Genomic DNA, 10825 nt, shown 5'->3' with positions numbered 1-10825 from the left:
ATGAAAAGACTGCAAATAAATCTCTTTTTCAAAAATATTTGGAATACTGGAATTAATACGTGATTGCGATATGAGGGGTTTGTTGGGAAGGTGGGAAAGGTTTTGGTTTGGTTTGTTTGGGGGGGAAAAAAAAGGGGGGGGGGGAAGGGGCGCCAAGATAAGTCCTTGCCCCAGGTAGAAACTAGTCTAGTTACGTACCTGCTCAAGTCGATATCAAAATGGTTGCGTCAGATGGAATACACGTTCCGTAGCCGTACCCGAGGTGAGACATAATGACAGGTGACGAAGTCAGCATTTTCGAAACCGTTCTGTCGGACGTGCGACGTGTGACAGACATTCAGTTTTGGGAGTCGCGCAACTCTAGCGTGCGTCGAACATTGCAGTGCAACTCTCTTCACGTCACGGCCTTAGCCGAAAGGTTCAGCTTCCTGTTGGCTCCACACGCGGGGCAGCTGAATGCGTTATCAAAAGACTCGCCCGGTAAAAAATTTATCAGTATCCGATACACGCAATGCCATAATTATCAGAGCTCGTATTAAATTCGGCATATTTTGTATCTTACTTTAATTATTTGAAATAAAGAGCTAAATGAGTTAACAGAATAAACGTTATTTTTACACTTCTAAGTTACGTACCTATGCGTTATACTATCGTACAGATGTGATTTGAAGAATTAAGAGTAACCGTATTGAAGGTAAGCATGGTCGTACCAACAGAGGGGCAAGGCAAACCCTCTTCTCCCATCCGCCAAATTAGTAAACCTGAGGAGGCAAAGTATGTCTTCCCCCTCCACTTGCGATCCCCACATTGACATTTATATTAAATAAATACTTATCCACAAGAAATACAATGCACGAGATATAACTAATTTAGTTTTCGATCGTGATTATCTGGTAATTTTTTTTTACATAATTTCAATTCAATACCTCACTCCGCTATAAACACGATTCAAAGTATCGACATTTAATCTCGCATCCACATATAACCCTCCCCACTCTCCTACCCAATTCCTACACACTCTCATAAAATAGTCGGTATTTCCCTGAGTAAGAGGAGTTATGTTCAAGTTGTGCATGGGCTAACACTTGTTTCCAGCTCGCCAAATGGGTTTGAAAAGACGAGACTCGAGAATTCATCATGGATCGGAGACAGCGCCACGAAAAAAATGTCAGCTGAGTTTGAATTTGAACGATGGTAGTTTCCTAGAGTTTTTTTTCTGTTTCTACCTAGAATACGTGTGCCAGCGTGACAGAGCGCGGCGACGGGATGCTATGAAATCGCGTTCAGGAGAACGGGAGTACCCGGGTTCGAATCTCGATACAGCAATATTCATTAGTGGTCCTAGACTTAGCGGGGTCCTGGGCTATTTACTTTTACGGACGCCCTTCCCTGGAAAATTAAAAATAAATACAATCAACTCTTCCGAACATTATATGCCCAACTTGTACATTAAATTTCAACGGTGGTTTTGCTATCTTATTTTAGGCTATTTTTATATTCTTTCCTGATAAATTAACCTCAGATCAGTTTTATAAATGCTTACGATAAAAATTTCCGGTAGAATCGCGTAATTTTAAATTAAATATTTGAATTTATTTTTGAAATATGAAATATGACTTAAAATATGTATGTATTGACCAGCACAATAAGATATGAAATAATAAAAATATGAATTTTCTATTTCCTATTAATGTACATATTTTTAAAAGAACACTAACAAAAAAAAAAAGAACAGGCGCGGAGCCCAGGGCGATTACCCTGGCCTGGGGCCGCCCCCTGCCAATATTAAAGAACCCAAGTTTCATTTTCCTCACAAATCACTCCAGACAAGTGCTGGAACGGTTTCCTCACAACATGCTGTGGCAGATTCTTTAGCAGGTTGCACTGTGTTAGTTGTGCGTGCACGTCTATAACGACCTCGCGCCGACGAGACGGTAAACCGTGTGTGTCGGTGGCGAAATATGTGAGTCCAACGCACTTGCTTGTTTATTTAGTTGAGTTAAAAGTCTCGTTGACATCAAGGTCATTCGAGACGGTAACACACAAGGCAAACAACAGTGGCGGACGCAAGGATGAGGATATTAGGGATATATAAACTCACCCCTCCCCCCTACCACGGAAGTTAGTAAAATTTTGCAAAAAAAAAAAAAAAACAACAGTGAAGGCAGAACGTAATTTTGAGTGATGCAAGGTGAGCTGTTACACAACACCTGCAATCTCAACTGTGTGAGAAGCCGGGTTGCCTACAGCTACTTCTGTAGGCCCGTATGTCAATGTAAGTTTTTGGTCATAGCCTGTAGAAAGAAACAAACCCGGGGAACTGAAATCACGGAACCTCATGCCCGCAGGACATCGAGAAGGCGTTCTTCCTGTTGCTGCTGCTGGTGATCATCGGCGAGTTCTTCAGCGCGCCCGCCATCACGCTCGCCGACTCGGCCGTGATCACGCTGCTCGGCGAGGACGCCGACTGCTACGGCCACCAGCGCATGTTCGGGTCGCTGGGCTGGGGCCTGGCCATGTTCTTCGTGGGCATCGCGCTCGACCACTCCACCTCGTTCCCCGAGCACCCGTGCACGCCCGACGAGCGCGAGAAGAACTACACCATCTGCTTCGCCACGTTCTCGGTGCTGATGGGCGCGGCGCTCATCACGGCCACGCAGGTCACCTTCCGCTACGACTTCCCGACCGAGGCCGAGCTGGAGCCCGAGGACAAGGCGCCGCCGCCGCCCAGCCGCGAGGAGACCCTGCAGCAGCAGCTGGCGCAGCAGCTGGACCTGCCGCAGCTGGCGCAGAGCGGGCCGAGCCCCGCGCCCGCGCCGCTCGTGGGCAAGGTCAGACCCCCCACATCATTCTGCGGGCCCCGTTGCTAGAAGTCATCATGCCCCCCCCCCCCCCCCCCCCCCCCTTTTTCTAACAGAGATAAAAAAAAATGTTTTTTTTTCCTTTATGTATATTGTTTTAGTTATATATTTTTTTAACCTTTTCACAATTATTTTTAAAACACATTAAAACTAGTTTTTTAAGTCAGTGTTTCGATTCTCAACGTAAAGTGATTTTGAATAATGGCAAATAAATGAGTGTAAGTGTTCTGCACTGTCAACATGGTGTCACGTCAATTGGTGGTGGTTTTGTTACTCACAGTTGTAGATTCAGACACGTTCTGTACGCACAGCATATTCCGAATAATATTACTCTGGTGTAATATTTCATCGGTAACTAAATTTAGGTCTTACTGTTTAATTGTTTTGTATGATTGTATTTAAAATTGTCTACTTTGTTTGTTTTAATTTTTTTTCCTTCGCAGGCCCCCTAGACCCATGGGCCCCGTTGCCATAGCAATGGTAGCACCGGCCATGTGGGGGCCTCCCTTCCCACTCCTTCCTCCTACTACCACCCGCCATCTTGGGCTCTCGTTCACCAGCTACATAGGTTCATGATGACCTAGTTATCAACCAAACGTCGGCCGCAATTTCAAAATAGTAGGTAGGCCTACTCGTTTGCCTGTGATTTTAATGCTGGTTATTAAACAGCTACCTCATTATAGAGGTGTTTCATCAACACTCTATCAGCATTATACTAATGCATCCTAGTCATTGAATGCACTAAACAATAAAGTAGTTGTTTGAAATACCACATTCTAATGCAAACATTCTGAATTCACAGATATGGTGCTGTATTCTCGGATTCCTCCCTGGAATACATACGTTCATCTTGTCTAGTTCATGGTGTTTTTTTTCTTCCATTAAAAACTACAGACTATTTCACTTTATCAACACAGTGTTGTATTCACATTTTCATTATGTAATATATTTTTAACCTGTAGTGATGGTTGCGAATCTGAGGAAAACAGATTAATTAAACTGCTCACACTCGTCAACACTGTCAGGTCTCTTTTTTTCTTCCAGCTGGTCAGGTGCCATGTCAATGTCACAAAGCCAGAGTGGTTTTACTCAACATAAACTGATTCTAGCTCTGACTAGCTCAGCCTTCAGGCTGAGTAACATACAGCCCATCCATGCTTCTCTGAACACTTTCAAAATCAATCAAAAAATTTACTAGCCGTAAGCTAGGAATGAAAGAGTACGTTCATGCTCTGTGAAGTTCATTATGGGAAGGTGGATGGGAAGTTACGGGGGGGGGGGGGGGGGGGGAGGGAGAGAGAGATGGGAGAGATTGTGAATATCCTCACCTGGGAAATCCTACAAAAATCTTATCATTCCCAACAACAAATGAAATTCTGCGTAAACTCCAGGCTCTGGTATACACCCAGTTAAGTTTTACATTTAAATTTTTTTTTAAATTGGTTTAATTTTATATAGGAAATTAGAATATTTAGTTTTTAGCAATGTTTTTGCACTTTCAACAATCGAACAGTTTCGCCTAGCCCAACGCTCACCAAAAGGTCTCTACACTGGTGATAATGCTATTTAAAGCATGTAATGGAAGTAAACTGAAAGCAGATGCTACATACTTGACCTGAAAATGTTCATTTTCCTACATATTGTCACTTAAAGCAAAATGGTCATATATCTACAAGTTACAAAAACATTGAACATTTTGACATTTGGCTGTACATACCTTTGTTGTATCAGATGATGACATTAAGTTTTCTACTAGGTGAAAATTACAAAATACCTCATATGGCAGTGATTAAAGTAAAAACTGAAAGTTTTTATATACAATCTTTGCATTTTGAGTGAAAATATGTGCTTTTTAACACCAATTTCTAGATTCAAGGGAAATTCTAACAGTATGTACAACAAAACTAGCAAGGAAGGAACAGAAAATGATTTCTGTAACTAAAATAAGTGCTGCAACTTGATATTATCCATTAACTAAATAATTATACATATGGGTTTCAGGTGAATCAAAACCATAATAAAAATACATTTTTAATGTTGTGAGTTTATTAGTTTGTTATGTGAGGTGTTTTCTTGCTTGCAGACAAAAATGTTTGCCCAGACAACAAGGGAGATCCCAGAATGGGTTACTGTCCTCAAGCAGTTTGCGAATCTGAAGTGCGGGTCTTTCCTGTTCGTCGCTTGGTTCATGGGCTTCGGCATCGGCCTCATATTTACATTCCTCTTCTGGCACCTTCAGGTAAGGCACACACCAACAATTATAATGCAAGTAGTATGTAAGTTCTCAAGAAACCGCTTTTAAATTAACTGGCTATTTCTTTATCTGTCTTTGTAATTCAAATAATGGCAACATATTACCACAGTAAGTGTAATGATTTGACACTTTCTGCCACGTTTAAATAAAACACACAATTGATAAAAACCTTCTTTTTTTGTATCGCCCAGGATTTTGGAGGAACCCCGACACTATTTGGTGTAGCTTCAGTTATCAACCACATCTCGGAAATATTTGCATATTTCTTCAGTTTCAAACTGATCACGCAAGTTGGTCATGTGAAGGTGAGTATTTAAATGGTTTATGTTATGCCATACAGTTAACATTGTTAGTCATAAACTAGAACTACTATGCCCGGCAGATATCTTGGCGTCTGAGCTCCCTAGTCCTGTCTGGGGGGAAGGGGAGGGGGAAGAGAAAGCGATACCCTATTGTCAAGGTCAGCGGCCAGGTTTGTACTAGCAGAACAGAAAACATTCGGCGCGTGACTTCCTACACTACGTAAGTCTGTATCCATGTCCGTGGGGGCCCCAGGGCGGTAAGGCCTTTTGGCTAAGAGCGCTGGGTTACCAAACCAAAAGTGAGAAATCCTATGAATTGTACTTGTATTACATAAGTGTAACATTGTGTAAATTGCAGTGGTTTTGCTCAAATATTTGTACTCATCTGTCAGGAAAAGTAACAAACTATTATCTAAACCTGCAACGTTTTAATTTGTCCCATTAAATATACTTACGGTGTCTGCTATTTATTATGATAACCAAAATTAATTGAAATGATAACTCAGTAACTAACGAAAACCAGACACGATTTATTTTGGAAAACTAGGTCACTTAGTATGTAAAATAAATTTAAAACTATGCTTCTCAATTCATTGTGCTCTCAAAGTTAATTAAAACAAAAGTCTTACAAGAAAAAGCAAACGACCAAAACATTACGCAATTGTAGCTCTCCGCGCGAAAGCTATCTCACAGTTGATGACGCAGGAGCCAGTCTAGCACTTATCGTTCTCCGGTTTCCGTACCTAAAACGTGCCATTTAGCGCTGGATGTACATTTAAGTAAACATGGAGCTTGTTATGTTATATTTGCTGCTTTAACTTCATGTCAGTCGTTTAGGAAACACCTGACTACCAACGTTAATGGCATTTAAAAAATGCTTGTGTATGTGTGGCTTTATATTTTAATGCACCTATAATCGATTATTTATTATAAATGTAAATACAATTTGCATTGTACTTCAACTTTAGAATGCATATTATAACCTTCAAAACCTCATATATATTATATGATTTGTTTAATGTAAGTGTGAAGTTCTCTTTCCATGATAATTGATTGTATTAGGTGACGAAAAACAAAATTAAGTTAAAATTAATTACTATTATTATTACTTTCTCTAGGTACTCCCGTTTTCCCCGTTCTGTCATTTCGTCAAAGCTTGATACTCATCATTTCTCCACAATAGGCTATCAAGACCTTACTTGTTAATAGCCGCCCAACTCACACACACCCTAACTGCCCAAATATTTTACTCCACTATACACTACGTAACAGTAACGTAGTAAAGATATATTTCCATTCTTTATTAAATACTTAAAATACCTATTTTTTTTCTGGCGTAGTCTGTGAGTCATGTGGTCGTTCTTTGCTGACTTTACGAAAATCCTGACTATGGACCGTTCACTCACACCCGTGTACTTCGCTGCTCTTGCCGTCTGTCTCTGTAAAGGCTCGAGCAGACATTTATTTTTCGATTCTTCATCACAAAACTGCATCACGGTTTTTATTATTTCCCGCTCTCCGCTATGTATCACTTTACCGCGCCTCTGTGAGCTGCCACCTTCGCCTTCCATTTTCGGGTATACACTGAAGGGTGATATTTTCCTAACAGCCACTAAATGGCTCTCGGCTACGTGTCGCCTGCTTACCCCCTCTTCTTTCTCGCGTCCCGCTGTCCCCGCACCCCCGCGCTGAGACACGCCAAGATAACTGCCGGCCACAGTATTTTAGGCATCAGTTTCAAATCAAGGGTTGTGAGAGTTGCATACCTGACAGGCAAAAAGTATTTTGTTCTAAATTTTATATTATTATTTTTTTTACAAAACTGTGGGGTAAAGGATAGTACAACCTGGTGACCTTTTTCATTAATTTGACATGTAGATTAATAATCAACCTTTAAAATATTATTCCTTCACGTCACAAAAATTTATGAGAAATATGGAGAATGTTGCTCAATAATACAATAATACAGATGCTTGGCGTTCCTCATAAATATTTTCTTTATTAATTTCAATAAATGAAATTCATATGTGTAAACCAGTCTTGGGAAGCACTTTAGACCTTAAGTCCTACATATGTTTTTAACTTATTTTTACATGATGAACTTGTAGCCAAAGTTTGTCAGTTGAATTCAGACTCATCCTATATAAGTTTTACATACCTACAACATTGAAAAGTTGTCTGAACATAAATATTTCAATGACTATTAAAATTACTATACTATACCACAATAAAAAAAATATATTTTAGTACATTGTCTTAAATGTTCATGTACATACTTCTAAATATTATTAATATATATTTATGTTGCAAACTACCTACCATTTATACCATTTAACAAACATTATTTATTGGTTGCCAATTTTAGATGTCTTAAATGACTTCATAAGTGAGTACACGTATAAAATCTTGGGTAAAATTAGCTAACATGTTTCCAAGCCATCTATAATGAAAATAAAATTTGATCATTTTAGATGAGAAAAATAATTTTTTGTTATGAAATGGTAGGTGCTGTGCCTTGGACTAGTGGGCAACATAGTGCGTTTCCTATACATCTCTTGGCTACGAAACCCATGGTGGGTGTTGCCGTTTGAGTTTATGCAAGGTAAGCAGCATGTTTGATCTTAAGCCACAAGCCTAATAATGGCTGCAAAATCACTTACCTTTACTAAGTGCACTGGTCACAAACCTTTTTAAACACAGGTGGAATTCATCTGGTACAAATAATTTACTTTGAACTTCCAGCCAAAATGACACAATTTCATTTACAACACAGATTACTTTACACAAATGATAACCCAAGCTTCTTTTCATGCCTACCTGATAATCACTTGGCCTAACACTGTTGCCATTTATTTTACAGCTTATGTAAATGCCTGTTATATTGTGAGATTCCCCAAAAGAATGGTGAGGTGTTTTACGATGAATGAGGCACACTGAAGGAAGTTTCCACTGCCCTAATCAGGCCATGCATTCCCAATCTCTCACAAGTCATGCACCTTTTCATGCATGTTTTTGTTAGTGACTGGGCCATATGACACATTCAGATCCTGCCCTTTCCACAATGATACACAGTAAAACTATTATTTCGGTTAAGTTGAACAATTAGTTACGTCATCAGTCCCCCTCATTCATTTGGCTGGACTTCATCGGTTGAAACGAAGGACCCTTGGGCTGGGTTTATAAACTATGCAAGGACACAAGAAATGCAATTTGTAAAAAGTTAAATTACAATGTTCCCAAATACCAGTTTGTAAGATAGGAAAGATACAAAAACATGATGTAAGAATCGGCTAACTTTCAACTTCTTATGTTTCGGCTTGCATTTTCGCCTTTTACATTAAAAGCAAAGAGTTCCGTAACCTTTTAACAGTGCAGACATTAAGTGTATAGAAGGCTTTGAATTTTTTTATCACATCATGTTTTCATTTATTCAACTATTGCACAGAGAAAGCAAATTACACTTTTAAATCAAATTATTAAGAATTTCACACAAATTTCTGAAAAAACTTTAAGAAAAAAAATTCAGACAAAGGAAATGTTTCTACAGTTTTACAGTATCAGGTTGAAGGGTGGATTATATCTTTTGACTTGCATGTTTTATAAACTACTGTACTTTTATAGTGTTAGTTGCATGTTAAATTCTTGCACACTTGTTTTTCTTGCAAAGTTTATAAACCCAACCTTAAAAATACTTTAAGTTAGTAGTGTCCAAAGGGTGTAGCTTTGCATACAAAAAAATTAATCAGCTAAGAGAACCAGCTGTATCGGTATCCGTATGCTTTACTGGCTCAAATCTGGCCTTTTATCCCATTGAAATAAAGAAAGCTGGGGTGAACCAACTACCATGCTCTATTCTGGAGAGGATTTGGGAGAATTTCATTGGTCCAAGATGACAACATGAGCGCAGGCTTATTAGTTTAGAAGGCTTATGGATAGCTCTAAACTGTGTGCCCAGCCACTGGAATGCCAGAAGCTCTTTATGTGGAGTAATGGTCCGTGCCTGCTTGTGTTATGTTCCAAGTCTTGAGACTCGAGACATGCTAGTGTCCTGCTGTTGCAGTCTCCACTGCTTGCAAATGCATGGCTCTCCCTGCTATGGCCTTAAACATCAGGCTACAGGGCAGGTAGTGTGCTTGGGTTTCCTCCCATGGGTCATGAAACCAGGATGCCATATGGAGGGGACTTGAGCTGGAAAACCAGCCCCGAGCTAGAGTCTGTAAGTGAGGCAGGATCAAATACTACTGGCTTCCAAGAGCTCAGCAGAGAGGGACATAACTGCCTTGTAGCTCCTGTTTTGGAAGATGAACAGCTTAGGTAGTCAAGCATTTGGAACCATATCAAATTTGAATTAAACAAAAGGTACAGACGTTATTTAATTTTATTTATTTAAATTAACTTTTATACACATAATAATGTCAAAATTATTCTTTGTTATAGATTACTCAAAATAGTACCATGTAATCTATGTTGTTATTTATAATATAAGAAAGTATAGCTAAATTTTGTTGTGAGTTATGAAATTTGGTTTATGGAATTGCTGTTTGGAATGTCAGTAAAAATCAACTAAACAGAAAAAGAATGTTATAAGATTTTGAAGAAGCACATCACATTTGAGTCTACTGATATAGTAACAAACTTTAACCCTTTAACTGCTATATACTTGGATGGTTTTGCAAATCCCTCAGTGCTGGAGTATCTAAAGCAAAAATGTGAAAAAATCAAAAATTTAAAATTTTTTAAATTACACTAAGTTAGATGCTATTTTCTTATCTGTTTTTTAATATTCTCTTCTTAAAACAAGTTTGCACTTTATTTACACTATCCTAAAATTTATTATTTGTTTTTACAAATCAATAGATTTTCAGAGTGTGATAATCACTGAAACATGGCACAACACAAAGTGCCACTCCGTACAAATCACACATGTAACGAGATTCTCGTCTCTTCTTGTCTTTTCTTTTAGTTTTGCTGCAGACATGACAGTGCCTCGTAGGATTTTTCTTCTTCTCTGTAGCTGGGACAAGGGATGGAAAATGTCTCTGTGTGAGGCGCAATGGTGTGTCAGAACTGGAAGGTAGTCTGTGGCTCTGTGGAGATGTTTTTGTCTCTTGATATTTTTCCAACAATTGCTGTACCACACACAACTAAAAATCAGCTAATTGAACATGTTTTACAGTTTTTGTCATGTACAAAGCATGTGCATTCAGGAAAATCATGTCAACTAAATGAAAAAAAACTTTCTTGTACCACTACACAGTTTTTTTCACAAATGCTAATGAACTGAGTAACATATCAGTTTTATCCACTGCTCCCATATTCACGTTGTAATCATTCACACAAGACGGCTTTACAATTTGTTTGCCTGTCTTGTGATGAGCTTTTCCAGTTGCTGCCATACTGTCATCATG

The 10825-nt window shown here is 39.0% G+C and overlaps 1 protein-coding gene across 1 annotated transcript in view; it reads left to right on the top strand.

Moving 5' to 3' along the window:
• LOC134531300 (major facilitator superfamily domain-containing protein 6) overlaps positions 1 to 10825 on the top strand; it is a 63930-nt gene that overhangs the window by 29047 nt on the left and 24058 nt on the right. The window contains 4 exon segments of the mRNA XM_063366994.1: positions 2349 to 2831; positions 4945 to 5100; positions 5307 to 5420; positions 7923 to 8019. Of these exon segments, the coding sequence (XP_063223064.1) occupies positions 2349 to 2831; positions 4945 to 5100; positions 5307 to 5420; positions 7923 to 8019 (850 nt within the window).

Source organism: Bacillus rossius, chromosome 3, assembly GCF_032445375.1.
Source record: "Bacillus rossius redtenbacheri isolate Brsri chromosome 3, Brsri_v3, whole genome shotgun sequence".
NCBI lineage: Eukaryota > Metazoa > Arthropoda > Insecta > Phasmatodea > Bacillidae > Bacillus > Bacillus rossius.
This window is presented reverse-complemented; position numbering and strand designations above follow the sequence as displayed.